Here is a 24046-nt window from a genome sequence, read left to right as displayed (position 1 = left end):
GGACATTTACAGCCACCATCTGCATGAAGACTGTCAGAAAAACACCCATTTTTAATGTGAAACAGTATTCTCCTGGTTTAAATCATCATGTTCGTTTGTTTAGACGAGAAAAAGACCTCTGTAGTGACACATTCTCATCCAGACTCAGCAGCATATCGCTGCTTGGTCAGTGCCAGTCACAGCTACATATGATGCTCTAGGTACCCTCCTGCATGTGTTGTTGATGTTTTGGGATGGTGTGTTAGTGTACGCCTGGCAATATGCATTATGTATTTTTAAAATATACTTTTGTTTTCTGCTTGTTAGATTCATAGTCATTTTCAAAATAAATGTGCAAATGTTGCTTTAACACATTGTATGTACATTTATTTCCTTGAGCAAAAAGAGCATGTTGTTAGGTTAAGAAAAAAAATTATTTGGCTCAAGATTCATATGGGAAGTGAACAGCGGGCTCCCATGTTAAAGTCCGGGGTTTGTTGAACCCCCCCATCCTTTAGAGGCTTTCCAGGTCCATATACTACATTATCACAGGCAGTGATAGTGAGTTTCAAACTGACGCTGACAGCGGCGCATAATAAGTGAGAACGGGCTGGAATGGCTGTATCAGAAAAAGGTGATCATACATTAAGTTATCAGGGATAAAAGTTGATAACACATTAACAGGCATTGGGCTACTGGTCCTACTGTGACATGCTAAAAGCATCGCAGAAAGACTGATTTGCAACTGTTTTATTCACGGTTTTACCGGTTTAAATTAGCTGGTCTGTTTGTTTTGGTAGGAAGAGACTGTGGATAATTCAGCTCACACTAAAAACCTCCTGAAAAAAGAACTCTGAAGGAACTCTAGCCAGGAGAAGTTTCAGCTAGTTGTAATATGCAATCCTCGCAACTGGCTGTCATAAAATCCCCTTTAATCTTACACACTGGACCTTTAAAAGTGGGGGTACGTTCGATTATAACAAGTTCAAGAAGTAACGTGCCATCCGACAACACTGACAGGCAAAAGTGTTTAAACAGCCACAATCAAATAGGTGGTGAAAAGTTAGTCATCACAGAGAAAGGCAATAATCAGGGCTAATGGCACTCACCTTCAGACAATCTTTGTTGTATGACAGTCACAGCGTTCACACAGAAATCTAGAGTAGAAAAGAGTGAAATTGAGCAGGTCAGAATACCAGAAATAAACAGAGTTTATGCAAAGTGTTGATTTAACTTTGTCACCAGAATAATAATGCACAAAGAATTACAGCCTTTAAAATTCTTTTCAAAAATTAAAGGCACTTTTAGATTTTTTAAGATTCTTAAAAGTCCTGCAGACACTTTGAATAAGAAAGAAAGGAAAAGAGAAGGTCGAAGCAGCAATTAGGGAGTAAAATAGAGCACACTCTACTATTGCATGTGAAGTATTTTGACAAATCCAGACATCAAAGGCTGAATTATTGATTAGCAGAATATTAGATCAAGAGATTCATAATCTCATAATAATTCAGCTGGTAATGTGACTTCCCAAACAGTCTGCGCAAACGTGTTGCTGAAAGAATGTCTGTTGTGACTGCAAACACAAATGGAAGAGGCGTAATGTCAGGCATTGAGCAGCTCTAACGATGCGCTCGTTTGTAATGGCTGAGGGATAAATCATTCACTGCTGAGATAAATCATTCAGCAAAAAAAAAACCGACAACTGACATCTGCAGATAGCTGAGAGTACAGGTGTTCTTGGTGATGCTGTTTGCCTTTGTGTCAATGACACTGAGACTTATTTGTGTACATTTTTGCACCTGCTGAATAATTCTAATACCGCTTGTTTGTAAGCGTGTGTAGCTGTTCCCGTGTGCAGAAGTGTAGGTGTTCATTTCTATCTTTAGGCTACTAGCAGGCAGAGTAAATTAGTTGTGTACACAAGAGCTAACAGGCTAACAGCTCAGAATAGTAAACAAGAGATGGTATGGAATTAAGGCAGAAGGAGGCCACTAGCCACTCAAGGGGGGAGAATAGTTGGAGATCTCCTCAGGTCATATTTATCTGCAGGACTGCTGCACCTGAGCTGTCACCTTTTCCCTAAACAATAGTGCCAAAAAAGTAACTGCTTTTTGTCAAAACATTGCTGCTTTTTCTGCACGGTTTGTGTCCCCAAAACTGTATTTTAAGACAAAGCATGATCTTTTCCTAACCACCAGCCCATTCTCATTCCAAAGTCATCAGATATTGACACTTCTTCTCAGGGCTTATACGCCTGCATGATACACCAGTGGACGGTGTCAGCTGAGAATATGTTGCCAGACAGCAGCTGCCGCGGCAGCATGATACATGGACGGCTGGCATCAGTTGAGAACACTGCTCAACATAACCTCTTGTCATGATATGCCACTGGATGGCATCATGCTGAAATGCTTACTGGTAACAACATTATACAGGTATAAGGAGCACAAAGGTCCCTATAGGTCGGACAGAGGGGACGGTGGATGGATCCAACAAACCCTGGACTTTCATGCAGGAGTCCGGTTTACGCTTCCTGTCTTATTGAGATGTTTTTTTTTCCTCTACACCTAACCATGTGCCTCTGTGCCCTAATCCAAACCATCCTTGGCAGCTTGTGAGTTTGTTGACGTCCTGGTGATGGTTGCCATGTGCTTTTGTTGCCTGACTACCTAGTTACATCACTTGCTGTGTCACTGTTTGGTCTGTATACCGCACAAAATTTTGTAAGAGATCTTATAGATCAAAAAACACTGATTTAACACTGATTTATGTGTGACTTTGGCTGGGTGGACAGCAAACTGTAGCTCCAGAGGTCCAGGGAGTTTCTTTGTGGCAAAAACTGGCGATGCTCAACTTTTTATGGATGACTGTGTTTTCTTTTTACAGGAGACCACTGCCTTCCTTTGCCAATGCAGTGGTCTCATGAAGCGGCAGATTTTTTCACATAAGCTGTCTCTCTGAACATGGTCGCACTGTTAAAACAGTTTCAGAGTAAACTAACCACCCAGCCACTCAGTGAATAAACCAACCAGACAGATAACTTGTCAGCCAACAAGAGTTAAACGCAAGTAAGCCAACCAATAAGGCAGTAAGTCAGTCTGCCATCCCATCAAGCAGTGAGGCAGCCAATGGAGCCAGTGAGCCAATATGGCAGTCAGTCAACCAGTAAGCCATCCAGTTGGTCAGTCAGTCAGTCAGTAAGTCAGTCAGTTGTGGCAACAACATAGTGAGATTATCTGGAGCATGTGATGTATGTGTTTACACCTCTCTCTCTCTCTCTCTCTCTCTCTCTCTCTCGCTTTCTCTCTCTCCATCTGTCTGACTGCGCTCTCCTCCCTTGCTCTCCCTCCATCCTCTGTGTTATTGTTTCTCCACCTGAGTGCCTCTGTCTGCATCTCTCTGCCTCCCTCCCGTCTGACTCACTCTTTCACCTTCTCCTCTGAGAGTGTGTGACTGTGTTTGCTAAGCGTCTGGACTCTCCACAGAGTCTCTCTCAGCTGAATGTTGGTTACTACACATCGGCGTGTGACTCACAGATTCATTGATCTGCTCATTCATTCATTAAAATTCTGCAAAGGTGTTACAACCGAGCAGCGGTGTTTAAAGGAGAAGTCTGGTGATATTCTGCATTTTTCTTGTCAACAACTCCCATGAAAAGGCTAAATACACCAACGAATCGATCCGACAAACAAGTATTTTCAGTGAATCAAAGCCTGATACATCTTCTTTGTGCAACACATCAATGAGCAACACTGTTGCACTGGGTGACACATTCCCTCATTACCATAAAGAGATACACTGTAGTTTATTTTGACTTAATCCTACATACACCATCCTGCTGCCACAGATACTCACTAGACCCTCAAATGTGGATTAATCCACAGATGAAAATAGTCCCCAACAAATGTGCTATTTACATGCTCTAACATTACTGAATAAGCTATATATTTGTAAAGAGCTTTTAAACATTTACATTGCTGTGGCTTTAGAGGATATTTTTCAAGTTAGTAAATTAAACAGTATCTGGTAATTTCCAACCTGGACTCTATTTTACTATGTTTTTTGTATTTAAGTGACTAATCGGAACAAAAATCTTTGGAAGTGGTCAATTTTTGAGCGAGAGCGCTGCAGCCAGTAGGCTGCAATGTAACCACTCAGGGCATATTTATTTTTGTCACTTACAGGCTCAGATTGTTTAAGTGTCTGGCAACTTTTGGAGAGGATTCCCACAGAGAAAAACCTTTTGTTAAAGAGTACGACCCATTTTGTTTAACCAGAAACAGCCCTGAAGTGACCATCTCCAAACCCACCAGACTCCATTTAAGTAAACATTAATTTTAGCATTTACAGAGCAGCATATTTTCACATCAAACTGGGCGGCTTAAGGATTTATTTTAACCAAACCAGATTTGGTGATTGTGGAAAGTGAAAAGGCAAAACAAGATGTTTTTGGTGAGTGTTATTTTGCTGTGGTCGACTTGAATGGTGTGTGTTTCATGATGATAAAACGGGTTTTGTGATTGCGATGTTGGGTGTGTTTCTGGTTAAACTAAAAGGATCTTACTATTTAACAAAAAGGTCTATATCTGTGGGGATCATTTCTATAATGTTGTTAGTTAGCACTTAGTATAACAATCTGAGCCTTTCAGTGACAAAAATGAGCACTTTCAGTTGACACACACGCCTGCAAGGATAACATTGCAGCCTGTTTCACGGCTGCTGACTGCAGCTCTCTCATTCACAACTGGTTGAATTTAAAAAATTGTTTTACCCATTAGATGCAAAAACGAAAAATACCACAGTTTTTAACCCTGATTATGTGATGAAGCCTTGAAGATGTGGCTGTTTTGTGGGTGTGTACCAAGTAAGGACAGTCTAAATGAAGGTGCTAGTCTTTTTTGGAAACGCAGGAGTCAATTGTACTGGGGATTAACAGTCAGAATATCTCAAGTTTGACCATTCTGTTATAAATCAACTTTATGGCCATGTAATACTAAATCCCTTGAGTAAATGAGGTTGAGAGTTCTTAACTTTGACTACATTCGGCCTGCATCACCTTGTTGCTTAAATAATATGTCTGAGCTGGATGAAACTGTCAGCAGTCAAACAGAAAACGATTTTAAATATCAGGACTCAGCTCAGGGCCGCTCATCCGCTGTTTTGAAAGACCAGCTGATGAAAGTTAAGCAGCAAACTCCAAGGCCTTTTTATTGCCGCTGTCTTGTGCAAATTCTGCATCTCCAAAAACCTCTTCAGCCATTTCATTTAAAAAGAAAAAGTAGGAGTGTGTGTGTGTGTGTGTGTGTGTGTGTGTATGTGTGTGTCCCACACAGGGAGTGAATTTTGGTAGTGTGAATGATTAGGAAACATCATAATTGCATTGCATTTCCCGCTGAGATTCTCTATTTTGTTACACTTCATTCCCCATTCAAGGCACAGTCTAGACCAGACTAATTGAGTGTCTATGGTGTTGATTCAGACTATTAACCATCTGTGCCTCTTCCTCTCTCTGCCCCTCTTCTCATCCCTCTTCCTCACCCCTACTACCCTGCCTCTCTTTCCTCTGCAGGAGTTTGGAGGACTAGTAGGATGCTGAGTATCTTTTCTCCACGCCACTGTTCTCCACCCAGCTCTCCATGACCTGAGAGCGCCACCACAGCGGGAGGAACGAAACACCAGAGAGAGAGAGGAAGAGGAGGGCAGAAGGCCAGGGAAGGAAGGAAGGAACACACTTTTTTTGTTGTTGTTGTTTGTTTTCCCTTTCGGAAATGGCGGCAACGGAGGCCAACGCGGCGCCGGTGGTCCAAGAAGATGGAAAAACCCCCGAGAACAAGCCGACGGAGGCCGAGCAACCAGCTAAAAACGCAAACTCAGAGACTGTCAACAGTGAAGTTGTCGATAAAGATGGCACTGCTGTGAACAGCGAGGTTGTCGATAACAAAGAGACTGTGAATAACGACACAGCAGCAGCAGCAGGAGCCGAGGAGGGAGAAGCAGGAGCGGGGGGTGAGGCGGCTCCCCAGAGTTCGGAAAATGCCTCCTCTGCTGAGGCCAAGACCTCGTTCCTGGACTCCTTCCTCAACAAGAGCGGCCTGGGGAAGGTGATGGGAGGAAGGAAGAAGAAGGAGCAGAGCACAGCCTCTGGAGGAGAGGAGAACGCAGCTGAAGGAGGGGAGAAGGAGGGAGAGAAAGGAGGTGAGGAGGCTGCAGCAGCTGAGGGAGGAGCAGAGGGAGGTGCAGAAGGAGATGCAGCAACAGAGAAAGCCGCAGAAGGAGAGAAGGAGGAGGAGAAGAAAACGGAGAAGGGCAAACAGGTGGAGGCAAAATCCACAGTTCGAGATCTGATCAGGAAGCCGGTGGCGAGGATCTTCTCCCATCGCAGCACCGAGAAGAAGGATGGTGGCGCCACAGAACCCCAGAAACAAGTAAAGGTTCGATCCAAATCCCTGGACCGGCTTGAAGATCCTGAAGCACTTAACACCACTGCAGACTCCACCATAGAGGAGGGAGGAGCAGCAGGAGGAGCAGAGGGAGGCGCAGAGGGAGGTGAGGGAGAACAGAAAGCCTCGTCTTCCTCGGCAGCCACCAAGCACATGAAGCGCTGGCACTCCTTCAAGAAGCTCATGGCTCAGAAGGCGCACAAGAAGAGTGGAGGAGGAGAGGACGTAAAAGAGGAGGGAGCAGACGGAGAAGGAGGTGGAGACTCGTCCACGTTGGACTCCAAGGAGTCAGGGCAGAAGAGGTGGAAGCTGAAACGTTCCTGGACCTTCCAGGGCCTAAAGAGGGACCCATCCATGGTTGGCATCAGCGGCAAGGTCAAGGGTTCCGACAAAGACTCTGCTGACAAGCCAGAGGAGGCGGCAGTGGCAGAAGGAGCTGAGGGAGGAGAGGAGGCCAAGGCGGAGGGAGGAGCAGAGGAGGCAAAGACGGAGGGAGGGGAGGAGAAGGCTGAGGGAGGCGAAGAGGAGAAGGCAGCAACAGCAGGAGGCGGAACTGTGACGCAACATGCCAACGAGATCTGGACCTCCTTCAAGAAGCGTGTCATCCCCAAGTCCAAACGCGCCAACACAGAGTGCGCCCCCAGCGGGGAGGAGGATGCAGTTGCTGCCTCAGGTGAGATGACACTATCTGAGACCCAAATATGTTAAATTATCCAATAATTTTCACAAAAATGCACAGATTAGAGGAGTGTAGAAGCACTTTCCTTTCTCCTCTTTCTACCATGAATCACTTCATTATGCCCTCCAGATTTGTCCAGTGACCCTTTAGAAAGGGTCCCAGTCCATGTAGGGAACCACTGCTGTACAGGCACTTTAGTATCCACCAATCCCTGTATTCTTACAGTTTCTATGTTTCCGCACTAGCAATAGTTTTGACCATAAGCACTATGTTTTGGGGCTGTCCATCTGACATGAACAGGATATCTAAGGAAGCTGATGAAGATTCTCAGTAATTCAGGTCAGCAGCTACATGAATCCCAACAAAGGTGCTATATCGAAGGCAACTGGACTTGCTTGAGTTGATCCTTGCAGAGTCAACTCCCGCAGGGTTAAAAAGCCTGCGACTCCCAACTAGGCTGTTAGAACTAAAGAAGCCTCTTGAATGAGAGGTAAAATGTCTTCAAGGAGCTCAAGCAAGTCCAGTTGCCTATGACGTAGCACCTAGAAGATATATATTGGTATAAATGTCCACTTGGACTCAATGTAGTAATTCAATTTTGGTCATGATGACCTCACACCCATCTCATTCTCTTGAATGGAATATCTCAAGAGAGTCTTAAGGGAATTCAAATTGGGCACAAACTTCCACTTTTGCTGCCTTCAAATTTCAAATTGGGGTCATGTTCACCTTGTTCACAAGAATACTGCATATAAGCACCCCCCCTCTTGAGGAAATTATGACCTCATAAGTGGAAATGTTCTGAAAGCTCAGAGTTCAAGAGTTGTAACATCTTTGCTTAGGTTTTCCAAATTGGCAGAGGACATAGAAGTTCTTGAATGGTAAAATAATACATTGTAATTTTAGTCGTTTTTCTTCATAATTTAAAAACATGGCTATGGAAAATGTTGATATTCCCAATGGCCTCACATTTTTCCTCTGTCGTTATGTCTCAACATTTACTTGGCAGTGTCTAGATGCTGACAGTAGTGTCCATGTTGCCATTGCCAAGCAGTGGTGCTTTCACAATGTAACCACTTGAATGCCAAGCACATCGTGTACACGGCTTCTCGTTTTATAAGCACAAACTAATTCCATTTAAAGGCAGCATTTGACTCAGAATGAACTGATTAGAGTTTGATGATCAAAGGTCATTGTGACTGCAAAAAAATGTTTTTCACCATAACTCCAGAATTACTATGCTAATTATAACAAAATTCCACACAAATGTCAAATATAATACAATTATGAAGTCCAAAAGGTTGAAGGTCAACATTGCAGTGACATCACAATGTTTTTTTTTTGCTATTACTCAATGCCATAATTCAAGAACAGAAGGGGAGACATTAATCTTGAGTGTCCGCCTTGAAATTGTGTAACTGAGTTGACTGTATGGATCTTCTGTGCTTCTTGGTTGTGTTTGAAGCATCTGTTTTTAGAATTTGTAGCTGCTTTGCACCAACATCGATATTTGAAGCATTGTCTACTGTCATGGCTACATATGATTCTGGACAGAAATGGATATAATCTGTTGCCCGACTGGTTGGCGGAGGCATACAACCACGAGGTGGTACTTCCAGGTTATTTTGTGCTGACCATCATTTTTTAAGAAGCCATAGAAAAAGAGCTCATATAAGGAGTCAAGAGTATAAAACAGCAAGCTTTTGTTTGCTTTCATAGGGTTAACATGTACACCATTAAAATATTCAGACTCAGAAGCCGACAGGGTGCTCACGCTCATTCCGTGTCTGTCCCCAACCAGGGAGGACATACAGGAGTTACTGGCTTGCTAACTCTGGGGGAGGTAATGTAATTGAACATTCTTCCAAATAAAATATTCAGCATCTGATGTGAAATTCAAGTCACACTGTAGCTTCAGTCAACAGTAAAGACTAAATTTAGATGGGTTTCTTCTCTGTGGCTGCATAAAGGGAAATGGTACAAAAATGCGGAAGGCTTTGCTCATTGTGTTTTGGGTTTAACTGAATTTCAGTGGAGAATATACATGTTTTTTAACAAAGGATATTAGTTTAAACTCAGTCAATTTCCTGTAAAAGAATGTAAGGCGAAAAATAGGCAGAAAACTTAAATGCACCTGAGTTGCTTAAAAGTAGATTTTTAAAAAAGTTGCAAATATTACTTTCTCACATCTGATTTCCACCTCGAGTTTTTTTAAACCCAGTTTGGCTGTTGTGGAAAGTTTGAGGAAAGCTGCTACATGGAGTCCCAAATGGAACTTAAAGTAGAGTAGACTTACTCTCATCTGTAAATCCTAGAAACATCCTAAAATACTTGAAATGTCAGAAACTCCCAGAAATTTCCTAAAGTCCTTGAAATATCCTTAAGTCCAAGAAATGTCATAAAGTCTAAGAAATGTAAAAAGAAAAATCCTAGAAATGTCCTAAAATCCTAAAAAATATTTATTGGGCAGCAGTAACTGGCCTGGGCCCCACTTATTTTGCAAAAGTGCCCCCCCCCCAAAAAAAAAACAAAGCAAGTTGAGTCCCTGCCATTAACTCACCTAAGTGCTGTTTCTCTCAAATATTCGATTTTTTTTAAAGGTAGTCAATAAAAATCATATTATTCATAAAGAAGCTTTAACTCTGAACTCTTCTTTCCTGTAGGTGAGGATGGAGCAGCAGAGGACGGCAAAGACGGCAAGTCAGCCAAGGCCAAGCGCTCACATTTTGGCCGTGCAGTTTCCCTGAAGAACTTCATCCTGCGAAAGGGCAAGTCCACTAGTGTGGACATGGGTGAAGGTGCCAAGGAGGAGGAGGAGGCTGCGGAGGGAGGAGAAGCAGCAGAAGAAGGAGCTGCCGATGGTGAAGTTACCACAGCAACCGAGGAAACCAATGACAAAGATGCAGCTGAGAAGACGCCGGCTGCAGAGACCACAGGGGAGGCGGCGAAGGAGGGGGAGAAGACACCGGCTGAAGCTCCGGTGACCAACGGGGAGAACGGCTGCTCCAATGGCACGGGGGAGGAAAACGCCACACACAATCACGAGGAGGAGGAGAAGACGACAGGGGGCAGCCCCGTTAAGAAGAGCAAGGAGGCAGGAGGAGCAAAAGAGGAGGCCAACGCCAAGATCATCAACTCCACGGCGGCTGTGAACAGCGGTGAGTTAGAGCACGCCGACCAGGACTCTGATGAGCCACAAAACAGCAGCAGCAACAAAGAAGGAGATACTAACAACAGACAACAACAAGTACCAGCACTAACTAACGATAGCAGTAAACAAACTAAAACCAGCCGCCAAGAAGCTGAGCTAGCACTAGCCGTTAGCAAGGAGGAGGAGGGGGGGGGGGGGGGGGGGGAGGCAAAGTCTCCACAAAATGGAGGCTGTCACGATGAGTCATGTGACCAGGGAGAGGGGGAGGAGGAGGAGGAGGAGATGAGGAAGAGGGATCTTCGAGAGGTAGCGGTGGTCATTGTTCAGAACGTGATGTCAGCAGCAACTGACCAATTAGAGAGGGAGCTGTGTGTCGACAACGGGCTGAACGGTTGTTACGACGCAGACATACAATACTAAATTACTAAATACACACACACACACACACACACGCACGCACACACACATTTATGCACCTCTTTGAGGAAACACACTGTTCATGTGAGTTAAACGTAAACATGCCAAATGTAAAGTTTACACATGTTAGCACAGGCTGTTTAAAACACATGCATGCAATCACACATGTTAAAGGAACAGTTCAGCATTTTGGGACACACAGTATTCACTTTCTTTCAAGAGTTAGATGAGAAGATCAATATCAAGGAATCAGGATGTGATTAGCCTAGGTTAGCATAAAGACTGGAAGCAGGGGGAACAGCTAGCCTTGCTCTACGTCCTGACTCCAGCGCTGTACTTCAAGGGGAACTCCTATATTTTTCAACCTGGACCTATTTTTTTCATGTATTTGTGCCCAAGTGACTTGTGGGAACAACAGCTTTTGGAATTGGTCTAGTATTTAGCATTTAGTATTTAGTGAGAGTGCTGCAGCCAGCACCAGCAAAACAGGCTGCAATGTAACCACTCAGTGCAGGTGCACATTTTCAATTTACATCTATTAAAAGTGCTTGTTCTTGTCACTGACAGGATCGGACTGTTATTGTAAGTGTCTGACAGCATTATGGAAAGGATCTCTTTGAAAAGAGAATTGAAATGTTTTTACGTGCCTCTCTCTTGTTCCTGTTTGTTTTGTGTCCAAGCCCTCCAAATGAGACGTCTTGTTTCTAGAACCTCATGACATTAAAAACTTTTAGATAGGAGTAACCCAGCTGGCTACCGACATTGCTGAACATTGACATTTGGTTAAATTTAGGTTGTGACCAAAATTCAATGTCAAGAAGACATCTAATGCCGTCAATCTAACTAAAAAAACTGACAGCAGATTACATTGATATTTTCTTAGTTTTAAGTTGTGTTGTTAATAAACCAAAATCCATAGTCTTCCAAACGTTTCATGCAAACGTCATCTTGACATATAATAGCAACATATAGTAATTAGGTGTTGAGAACAAAACCCAGTCTGCAAAAGGTCATAAAGTTAATGTTCACACAACAAAGAACTCTAACATCACTAGCCATTTAGAATACTTTCAATTCAATTTTCATTCCAACCACAATTTAACTTTGTGACGTAATACTGACATCCATTGCCAGCTGAAAAAATACTCCAACACAACAAACTATTACCAGCACTCCTCTATTCAACTCTCACTCACAATTCCACCATTTACTTTCCCACAGCAAGTCACCTCCCATGTAATTTTGATCTGTTTTGTGTCCAAGTCTCACTAATGAGAACTCTCATTCTGAAATCTCACCAGAGGTGACTTGTTGAAACGGTGGAAAGGCAATGAGAGTTGGCAAGAGAAGCTCTGGTAACAGTTTATTGTGTCAGAGTTCAGAAAGCATATCTTACTCTTATCAAAAAAATGTTTAGTTCTATGGCTGAATATTTAGCTGATTTTGACAATGTGGAAAAACTTGTACAGAACTTGGTAGTGAGACTAGGACACAAAACAGACAAGAAAAAGTGAAAGGTACGGAAAGAAATGTACTTCCCTCTAGGATCTTTTGCATAATGGTAAAATAGACTCATAATAACAATCTTAGCCAGTCAGAGGCAAGAGCAAGCACTTTGAATGGACATAAATTGACAATGTGCACCTGCACGGTGTAGAGACACTACAGGCTGTTTTGCTGCTGCCAACTGCAGCACTCAGTGCATTACACAAAGACATGAAAAGATAAGATCCAGGTTGAAAAATACAATAGTTACCCTTAATACACATACACGTTTAAAATTGAAAAAGTGCATTTCCAAAAACATTGAACTATTTATTTTAAGTTTCACACACAAGTAAAGCCACTGTTTACGCAAAGCCACATATACATAGGCATGTCAACTTTGCATGATACAAAACAAATGCAGCAGTTCTTCCTAAATCCCTTTAAAGGCATTGTAGTGTAGTTGTTAAATAAGTGTTTGTTCAACTGTATATATACATATATACAGAGAGTTTTCAATAGAAGAGAAAGAGAGTGAGAAGCATTCCTCTCTTTTAGTGACCTTCAATTCAACTGCTGGTTTCGTCAAGTTCATGAACAGCCAAACAACGAAACCATTTAACAATAACAAGGACTCAGGTGGCGAGTGAGGATTCCCAGGGCAGCTATGATTGGAAGCTGTCTGTTCATGAACTTGTATAAAAACTATAAATATGAAACTATAAAATTGACTTGATTTCTTTCAAAAACATGAAAAGAAGGCAATAAGCAGAAAATTACCTGAACAGAAAAAAAATAATGAATGAATATAAATAAATAAATGCGTAAAAGGAAAGCTTTAAAGACATGGAAATTACCTTGAAAAAGTGCTTGAAATTATATATATATAATTATTATAATGCTATATAATATAATATTATATATTTTTATTTTAAGTATGTAATTATGATAATTTGAAATATTTTTATCTTTTCCCTAGCTTTAAACAAAAATATTTTCTAGATCTACTAATTTGTGAACATTTATTACCAAGTTGCTCTCTCTTTTTATTCCCTTTTTACCATGCTTTTGAAAGAAATCACAAAATTCTGCGCAGGCCTAGAAGGTTTAAACACTTTTGAAGCATCTGAAAGCAGCACAAGGAAAGTGATGTTAAACTATGTCACAGCTACTGCAGCCTGTGTGAAACAGTGCAGCATGATTCTTTGCTTTTATTTTGTGCAGTCTATCATGATCTGCAGACATGAATGGATTTAACACTGATGGAAATAGAAATTTTACATCTCCTGACATTTTTAGCTTTTTTTAAATATATTTATTTATCTAGAGGCAGTTTTTCCAGCAAAATTTCAGATCTACGGTTTTACATGTTCCCACGTGGGAGCCAGAACTCGAAAGCTGCTGGACACCGAGCACGAGGAGGTGAAGTGCCTGTGAACCAGAAGGTGCTCTGTTCCCTCCTCCATTATTTATCCGTCCCAGCCTCCCTCTCCATTCAAGTGCGGTGTGAAGCTCGGTGTCCAGCAACTCCGCCTAGCTTTGATCTCGCATGGCCCAACAGATGCTTGCGGAGAGCGCTGCGGCTCCTGCTGCTGCAGCACACTTTACTGGAAGCCTTTTTGAAACTCAAACTCTTTTGCTAAAATTGAACTCTGTATAACACCTAGTCTTCTGCTCATTGTGGCATGAAACTGTGCCAAGCTGTCCGCTCACTAGCAACTGCTTTCTACTGAAAACCACATTTTAATACAAGCTGAAAAGCACATTAGATACACCATCAAATGTCCAGAACTAAATGAAATGCTCTTAACTGTGCTAGCTGGGGTCACATTTAGTGGTTTCAGATGGAGGATATTTTGTTTTATAGACACATGAATCAGGCTCACATTATGTAGGATGCTAGCTTTGGGAAGATCTTTCCATTTACAGTTTTACAATTCAAACTCAAGATGGTTTGTAAAGTTAGTGATGGTTAATATAAATACTGTGTGAAGTCTATCCAGTAAATTTGGGTTTGATTTCCTTGGCTGATGCAAGGCAGCCAGTTTTCTTAAATTTTAAGGCACAATTCTATTATTGAGCACCATTTTAGACAAATTGGAGTTTTAAAATCATAAATGCCATATGAAAGCTGGTGGAAATGATTTTATTTACAAGTCAGAAACAGGTTATTATGGCAACTTTCAGATGATATAAATGTGGCTTTATCGCCCAACGACCGCCTTTTTGGGGATCAAGTTGTACAGTAAATAACATTGTGCATGGCATTTAAGTTTAACTTTAGAGAACTTTTTGTCCACAAGTGCCAACTCCATCTCCAGAATAAATGTTGGCATTGGACGTTTTTGCAAACCACAGATATGTTACATTTACATACAATTATGGAGCTGATACACAGTGCTGAAAAATAATGGTTTAGCTGGTTGCAAACTTTGGTCAGCAGCTCAGAAAGGCACCTCGACACACCATTCGCCATACCCTGCACCCATGATGACAAAGATAGCTCATATATTGCATCACTTCAGAAACATTGCCATAATACACAGAAAACATAGAAATGTAAAGTATCTGTGGTTTGCAGGAATGTACAATGCCAACATTTTCCTTGGCAACACAGAAGAAGAGCACAGAATTCTTCACTTAGAACTAAAAACAACAGATAGACTGGCACCCTATTCTACTTTTTAAGCATGTTGACATGCATGTAGTTGGTGGGCGTTTAGACTGAAAATGGCACTGAGCAGATAACTTGCATTTTGGCAGCCCTTAGAGCCAGAAAACACCAAACTATGCATGTAAAACTAAAGAAAGTAAGGATAAAAGCTAAGTAGATGCTTCAGGTTATGCAAGTGAAAGGTGAACAGTTACACTTCTATATAATTTCTTCTGTAGGATGTGCATGGGTCTGTTAAGTTACAAGTTTGTCTTCTCAAACTATGAGTGTCTGTACAGTATGCAACGCTACTTTTCTTCCACAGTATGCCAGAAACTATTGCTCATCCAGGTCCATGCACCAATCATTTTGGAAGGACGTGATATATCAATTAAAAAAGATTACATTGATTTTTGCAGATTTGATTCTCCTCTTTACACAATTGAAGTCTTCGAGCCAAGACTGAGAGTCTTCACAGGAACAGCTCACTGTAAACTGTTGTTAACACATTCCACTTACAATAGGAGATTTCGGTTGGACTTGACTTAATTTCTTGTCATCTTCCATGCTGAAATGCAGAATGAGCCCAAGCTGCACTGACACCAAAATGATAAATAACTCAGGAAATCTTTTTACAAGATTAAGTTGTTATTATAGAAATACTGATAATTGAACTACCAATGTTCAAAGGGGCATATATTTAGGTTTTCAAAGCAATGCTTTGAATTTGTGTCCATAAAGTTAAGTTTGGTATTTTCCCACCTTGACCCTTTTTACCCATGTTTTTGGTGTATAATGGGAACAGTGATTTTCTAAATTGGTCCAGTTTGGAGAGAGCTGCAGACAGCAGCAGCAAAACAGGCTGCAGTGTAACCATTTTGGGCATATTCGCATTGACAATTTACATCCACTAAAAGTGCTTAACTTCAACACTTACAGGCTCAGACTGTCATTCTAAGTGTCTCGACAAACTCACCAGACTCCAAATGACAATTTTAGCGTGCATAGAGGCAGCAAGTTTTCACATAAAAGTGGGTGAATTAAGGGTTTATTTCAATCAGAAATGGTGATTGTAGAAAGAAGAACCAAGATAGCTAATATGAGTTGTTTCTGTCAACTTTGAATGAAATGTGTTTTATGATGATAAAATCACTTTTAATCTAAATGCAGTCTGGTGGGTATGACAATGGCAATTTGTTTTTTTTTCTAGTTTAATGAAAGGGATCTTACTCTTTAACAAAACGCCTTTCTGAAGGGATCCTTTTCATGATGTTATCAGACATTTACAATAACAATCTGAGCCTGTCAGTGGCAAAAAACAAGCACTTTTAGGCCACATTTAGACGACAATGGCCCTAATAAAAACAGAAAAGTCTTTACTTTGCGTTTTAAAAAGAATCTGCGTTCATATGATAACATTGTGAGGGTGTACACAGATCTGCAAAAACAACTGAAAACACTGTACTACACATGCCAGGCCAGTAGTTGGTGGTATAACTTTGCAACGACACACCATAGAAGAACACTATCTGCATGCACGAAGTGATGTCACTGTTGTCACAGGATCTGCGCATTGCCAGTTTACACGGCAACAGAAGGGATGGCGTTCTGAAGAAAATTATACTGGAACCGGGTTTCAAAAGTTTATGTTTTCAGGCCCCCAAAACACTGTTGTCGTGTGAATGAAAGGCCAAACCACAACAAAATTTTAATGTTTCATACGAGAACCATTGTCATGTAAACGGCCCCTTAGTGGCACCAAGTGGTTACGTTGCAACTTGTTTCTTAACTGGTGGCTGTGGCAGTCTCTCAATATTAGACCAGTTTCAAAAACTGTTGTTCCCATGAGCTACTTAGACATAAAAAAATGAAAAAATAGGGGTGAGGTTGAAAAAAAAAACAGTGAAAGCAACCCTTTAAATTGGTCAACCAATTAACAAATAAAAGGATGCTGCATAACTCCTCCTCATTTTATGTCTGAAAGATATAATCAAGTTTGTTTCTCCTTTTCCATGCACAGTCCGAAAGAACTGATAAAAAAGCTGACATGAAACCACTAGTGTGAATGCAGCATAAATGTACTCATACATGACGGATTAAAACCACCCAAAGCTTCATCGCAAACCCTCGACCTTCGTGTTTTCGGCCTCCCTCCTCGACCTTCCAGCTGACAGGCAGCTGGCTGCTAGCTCTAACTAGCCGTAGCTTAGATAGTTAGCTCTCTGTTTGCTCGGGACGAGAAAAGCTGGTTTAGCAGACATCAATAGAGTTGAGTCCATCAACGGATTAGCGGGTAAAATCAAAGTGTCACGGAGCCTCTTCAACAAGCCAGATTAACTAGCCTTCTCTCTCTCCCGCTCTCTCTCTGCCGCTCTCTCTGAGGGGAAGCTAACAGAATGACAAATATAGGCAGATGACTAGTGGATAGTCATGTTATCTGATTTCAGGGAGAAACTTTAACCCATTCAGATCCCCTGTCCATTCCAATGGACATAACTTTGTAGGAAGTCTTGATCTATTTTTACTCAACCTAAATGCACAGACTTATTTGATGAGATGTTAATAAGCCAGTCACAGTGTTCCACATCATCTACAGTGGAATAAAGTAAGGACACGCCCCCTTTTTTAACAAGCATGGCCATGAGGCCAGCTCCACGCACGTTTCAGTCTATAAATCTTATTGTTAACATACACCAATTGTGTTCAAAGAGTTTTTAAAGTAAACATGGGGTGTTATTGTACTTATACATGTCAAAAAATCAATCCTATGACCGATTTTAACTTTTACTTACTTTATCTGGTGGTTTTAAAGTGTCACTGGAAAATGAATCAGGGAAATAGGCCTAATGTTTAACCCTATGAAACCAGAGCAAATCGGCTTGAATTCTTTCAAAAACATGGGAGGAAGGCATTGAGCAACTTAACAAGAACGACCCAAAAATTAACAACAAATTAGTAAAACATTACAAGAAAATTACCTGAAAATTAGCGAAAAAGAAAAGAAAAATGTGCCAAAAAAAGGAAAAACAAGTAAATTACCCAAGGAAAAGTGTTTAAAAGTAAAAAATATTCTATATTCTGTAAAATAGTTTTAATATATATCATTCTAAAAATTATAAATAGAGTTTCTGGAAATTGGTCCCCTTTTTAAATGATTTTGTAACATTATTCTCTCTCTCCTTTAACATTAATGTTTATGTTGTTTTCTTGTCACCATTTACCAATTTCTAGCAATTTGGTCATTGCCTATTCCCCATGTTTTTGAGGAGAATCTAATCTTTTGGTTTAAATGCAGTTTAATAGTAAATGCATATTTTTGATTATGTTCACAGAATATTAGTTTCTAGAGGTTTTCAGGAGAAACTTCAGAAATGTAGGATATTTTGAGTCACAGTGACAAAACCAATAAATAACTATATATAATGTTTTTTTTAAAACATCACTTCATTCATTGATATGAGTTAATTACTCATGAAAGATAAATAATCTCACATTTTTGTTGACAAACAGTCTGTAAAGACACTTTATTGTCATTTTTATTATTGGGTGATTTCTGCACTAAGATTCTTTGTCCACTGGAATGGATGGGGGGAAAACAGAGGTCTAATAAAGAATTGTAATCCTTTTTTTCTACTCTAAATGCACTCCTAAATCATTAGCAAAAAGCCTGAGCAAAATGACTTGACTTTTTTCAAAGATATAATGCAAGAAATTAGCCAAACAATAGCAAGAAATTAGTAAAAAAGGACAAGAAAATTACCTGAAAATGTGTTCAAATATGTAATTATGATAATTATGTATATTGTTTTAACCTAAATTAGTTTTCATTAGTTTTCATCTACTGATTTCTTGTAAATTTCTTGTAATTAAGTTGCCTATTGCCCTTTTCCACGTTTTTAAAGGAAATTGCACCAGTTTGGTCAAGCTTATTTTTCTCTCTAATTATTAAGGTTAGATAGTTTTGTGTTTGGAAAATAACTGGATCTGAACAGGTTAAGGTCAAGAATGAGTGAGCACAAAGGACAGTCAAAAACATAAAAAAGGCATAGGAACAGGTGCAGGACAGACAGGCAGAGAGAGAGTCTTCCTGTTGGTTATCATGTGATAACAACTCATCATTATAACGTGATATTTTTCTTATGAAACTGTTTTGTTGTTGTTGTTTGCTTTGTGTAACATGAAAATAACACAAACTAACCCAACACTAGAGAGACCGACATCTGTACTAAACCACTAAACACACATATAACCCTTTTTTATATGACTGTTTATTATTATTCTTTTTCCAAGTCCTATTTCTTAATACATTTTTTCAATCTCTTCTGTTATCATTTACCAGACAAAAAGGCGGGAAACGTGTGAGGCCACACAAAGAGGATTAGAACTGCCCGGGATTCGCTGAGCAAGGAGCTCTGAGCCCCGCCCCCCCTCCTACCCAAACTCCTCCTCCTCCTCCCTCCAACCCCTCCCCCTCCTCTTCCTCCTCTATCCCTTCATCCCTCCTCCTTCCTCCTTCCTCCCGAATAAACAGAGTAATCAAACAGAACACCATGGTGAGAAAGAGAGAGAGAGAGAGATTGAGAGAATGAGAAAGATGCAATTCATGTAGATGAGAAAAATAATAATTACTCAGAAAGCAATAATTCAAGCCCTTCTTTTCGTCCCCATCCATCCCTCCATCCATCCATCCCCTCCGTCCGACACATGCATACATACATACATACATACAAACATCCAGTGTTTTTATTTTTTCTTTGCTTGTCTGTGAGATTTTATATTGTCTACGAGAGAAAAGAAAAATGCAGAATTGTAAAAAAAAAAATGAAAATCGAGACATTCCACCCCCCGTTTCCCCCCGCCGCCCTATTTTCCTCCTCGTCAAGCTACTTAACTCCGCTCTCTGTCTCTACCGACTCCTGATTGGTGGATTTAAAGAAAAAAAAGAAAAAAAAGACAGTTAGTTTTATATCGATGGCCATTTTGGTTTGTAGTCCCCCTTCAACCCCTCTTCGCCCACCCCCCTCCCCATCCGCCCCAGTAGATATTTGACAGTACAGCAGGACCATGTTGCTACAGTATATAAACTGCCCTGAGGACTGCCACTTCCCAACCAACACTGCAATGTCTTCAGCTCTGTGTGTTTAATGTTTTTAGACTGTTATATTGTGTACATGAATTGAAAAAAAAAAGAAAAGAAAAGAAAAATCACCATCAAATATTGAAGTCGAAAATGTTTTTTTCTTTTTCCTGTTTTGGTTTGGATTCTCTTTTTTTTCTTTCTTGTTTTATTTTTTAAAACACATCTTCTCACTGTTACCGCAGTCTGGCGATATGCTGTAATTAAAAAATAATAATAATAATAATGATGATGTTTTGTTGGTCCAAGTTTTCACATGTCCGCTAGCAAATTGTCAAGAAAAAAATAGTACAATAAAGACTAAAATCTAACAACTAAACTGCAAGTCATTGTGGGGCTTTCTATTTTTATCTGGATGATTGAAGTGTTGTGTGCAGATGGGCAGGCGAAGGGTGGAGGGGCAGGGCAGGGCGGGGCGGGCCGTTAGGCTTGAACACCATTGGATGTTCATTAATCTGTGTATCGATAATCTCATCCTTTTACATAATGGGCAGAATAATATGAGATTTCTTTGTATTAAAGTAGATCTGTATGTATAATCTGGCAACAGGCTGCTGGTGTTTCATGTAGACAGGAGGGGACGTCCATATGCCCGTCGCTGTCTCTTCACACCACTGCTAATACACTCTATTAATATTTCACACTTTCAGATAAAACTCTAAAAGGACATTTTGACCTTTGACCCTTTAGTTGCACTGGGTTTTAGTGTGTTTCGTAAAGGAATTCCATTAAAATTTGAACATGAACTTGGTTATTCTTCAACCTGGACACTATTTTCCCATGTTTTTAAAGTCAAAGTGACTCATGGGAACAACAGCTTTTGTTTCTCTTTATTGCTTTCAAAAACATGGAAAGAAGGCAAAAAAATTGCAAAAAAAAATTAGTCAAAAGTGAAAATAAATTACCTGAAAATTAGATCTTAAAAATGTATTTTTTTTAAATATAATTTGCATATCTTATTTTTAATAAATTGCTAAATCTATAAATTTCTTGCAATTTGTGGAACACTTCTTACCAAGATACTGAAAAAAAAAAGATACTTTTTTTCACGTTTTGGAAAGAAATCAAGCACAAGAAAAGAGATATCAAGCATGTTTTAAAGGGTTAACCCTTTAACACCTAAGGATATTGGTTTGATTTCTTTCAAAAACATGGAAAGAAAATTAGCAAGTAATTAGGAAAAAGTACAAGAAAATCACCTGGAGATTTGTTAAAAATAAAGAAATTTTTGAAAAGTTTGAAAAAACAAACAAAGAAAGTGCTTAAAAAATATAATCATTTTGTGACAATTTCAAATTTGTAATTATGATAAGTACGCATATATTTTTCCCTATAATTTATATATTTGATATTTCTAAAAATAAAACAAAATACAAATAATGAATGCAATAAATAAATAAATAAAAATAGACAGTTTAAAAAAACAAGAAAATGATGTGGGGAAAAGTGCTTAAAAATATAATAATTTTGTAATAATTCTGAATATGTAAATATGATAATAATATATATAGTTTTTCTACAGCTTTTTTTCCTAGACATTGTTCCTCAGCATTTTTAAATTATTTTCAAATTCCACCAATTTCCTGCAATTTGCGGACCATTTCTCACCAAGTTGCTCTTTGCCTTTTTTCCCATGTTTTTGAAAGAAACCAGCATACAGATTTAAGTACTTGTAAAAGGCATCTGAGAGCAGCACAAGAGTGATGTCGTTCCAGGTTTCAAAGTGCTAAACAGGCTGTAATGTAACCTCTCAGGGCAGGCGCGCCCCATCAATTCACATCTAAGTGCCCATTCTGTTGCTGTGGACAGGCTCAGATTGTTATCATGATTGTTTGGAAACATTATAGAAAGTATTAAAGAAAATTTTGCAGAGAAATTGAAAGTTTTGCCATACCTTTTGCTTGATTCAGTGTGTCATGTGTCCAAGTCTCCCTGAAGAGAAGTCTTGTAAAATCTCAGGAGAGGTCACTTGTGGAAAGAAAAGAGAGAGAAGTGCCAGTAATACACTGCACAAATGAAAATAACACTTTTGCTTTGCTCCCATTTTACACAGGTTTAGGTTAAGTTAAGGTTTTCATGCATCACATTTAAGAGTGTAAATCACTGGTTTCATCACATTATGACAATATACTGGTTCTTTAGACAACGATATCACAAAGTCTGCCATGATATGTTTTCAATTCGATTTAGGGGCTGGCAATTGATATGAGACAATATTATCCTCTTGTTTAAAACAGTTGGTTACAGAAGAAGCTGCCACCATTTTCTTTTTTGCTTTTGGCCAGAAAATATAAAAAACAAAATATAAATAATTGTACATAATTGAAACTGGTTAATTCTGTCAGAAAAACTTTCTGGATTCTTTTAATTTTATTTGAACACAGACGAGGAACTTTTTCCTAAAATATCAGGGATATCTGACTTAAAGTCCTGAAAGCAAACTTCTCCCAGCAGTCATTAAATGTTGATTAACAACATGATAACTTAATATTAAACTCAATAATAACTGACACAGACAAAATAACTGTCTTTTGTAAATCATGTTTCCCGGACATATTGTAAAACTTCAAATGTAAACCTAGTCCCAATTAAATGTCCAGTCCCTCTTACTAGCCCTGTGTGGTGATACATATTGACAAGTAAACGCCTGTCTCAATTACATAGAGACCCAGTTACCATGCCTGCTGGAGCTTATGTTAGCTGCTTAGATTGCACGTATGAATATATATGCTTAAACTTTTGAAAACCTGGACATGCTACACACATGTTTAGCTTGGTAAGATTCTCTACAGTGCAGTCATTCAGGTAATTTTACTGAAACTATGAGCACCAAAAAAGACGGTAATAATAGCATGGTAAACAAGAGAGATGCAAAAAAGAGGTTTAACCCTCCTGCTATGTTGCAGCTCAAACTGACCTGTTTCAAAGTCTAAATGGTTTTTGGAGCATGAAACAGAGAGACAAAATGTTCTCTCCTCCTTGTTCAGGTGTCCTGTTGTAAACATTGTTTTAAAAAAATTAAATGCAGCTTTAAAATGTATATTTGAATTTAAAGGGTCAATTTGTCATTTAACAGAAGAGATATGTTGTTTGAATTAATCAACCCATACCCATAGATTTCATAAATGTTTGAAAAAAAGAGAATGTGTTGATACAAATGTGTTGAAAGTCTATTTTATACCTGTGTTCACAAAATAAAAAGTTAAAGTGAAAGTTATTTTTAGATGGAAAACGAGTGAGCTGTCATCAGTAAACCATGATCTGTAAAAGGTGAATAACTTGATTACATTAATTATTAATTAAATTGATATTAACAGAACTTAAGATAATGTAAGGAGAGAAAATACATATGACTTTCAGATGGTTTAACATGCACCGAATCAATTTTTTCAGAGAACATTATTGCTATTCCTTAAAGTTGAATGTAACAGGAGGGTTAAATAAACAGTTAGCTTGTATTTCCCATTTTTGACTGAGCAACAGTTTTATGTGAAAGGAAATAAAAGACAGTCCCATATAGACGTCTGTCCCAAATCTATTAATTAATCTAATAAGCAAATAATAGGCTATTAATTGAAGTTTTACAGTATACAACATGCTAACGTTATTAGCATACGCCTGTGGCATTTTACATAGCATAAACTAGCTTAGCAGCTAGACTTTTCCTCTACTCATAACTGAACTAATTTACATGTATTATTCATGTTTTTCTCTTACTCACCACTGGTTCAAGTCCATCATCTCCTGACAGAACAGCACAGATGAACTTCAGTCTACATGCTCATCTTTTCAGTCAAACACTTTTGAAACAGTGCAGCTAATCTAACAATAGCAAGGAATTAGCTAAGTGAGTTGTGAGGCAGGGTCTCTATAATACATCCATGGGCAGGATCCAGGATCCACATGTCCGCTTTTGTTTATTTATGGCACGTGCTCCCTCTGTTGACTCGCAGTTTCTCCGAAAACAAAATATTTCCATATTGATGATTTATTCCCGATAGAATAATGCTCTTCTCATCTGCTCTCTTGGCTGCTTGCCATGGTCTGCCTGAAGCTGTGTGATGGTGACACAGGATTTCAAAATAAAGGCACATCTTAAAGTGGA

The 24046-nt window shown here is 39.5% G+C and overlaps 1 protein-coding gene across 1 annotated transcript in view; it reads left to right on the top strand.

Annotated features, from left to right (window-relative positions):
- The window catches only part of LOC121942805 (uncharacterized), a 60597-nt gene extending 40337 nt beyond the window's left edge, over positions 1 to 20260 (top strand). Inside the window, exons 2-4 of the mRNA XM_088079354.1 lie at positions 5549 to 7092; positions 9762 to 10256; positions 19144 to 20260. Of these exons, the coding sequence (XP_087935480.1) occupies positions 5748 to 7092; positions 9762 to 10256; positions 19144 to 19166 (1863 nt within the window). The 5' untranslated portion in view covers positions 5549 to 5747 and the 3' untranslated portion in view covers positions 19167 to 20260. The remainder of the gene's footprint in view (positions 1 to 5548; positions 7093 to 9761; positions 10257 to 19143) is intronic.
- The last annotated feature ends 3786 nt before the right edge of the window (positions 20261 to 24046 follow it).

Source organism: Plectropomus leopardus, chromosome 6 (genome assembly GCF_026936395.1).
Source record: "Plectropomus leopardus strain MGB_pleo_1.0 chromosome 6, ASM2693639v1, whole genome shotgun sequence".
NCBI lineage: Eukaryota > Metazoa > Chordata > Actinopteri > Perciformes > Serranidae > Plectropomus > Plectropomus leopardus.
This window is presented reverse-complemented; position numbering and strand designations above follow the sequence as displayed.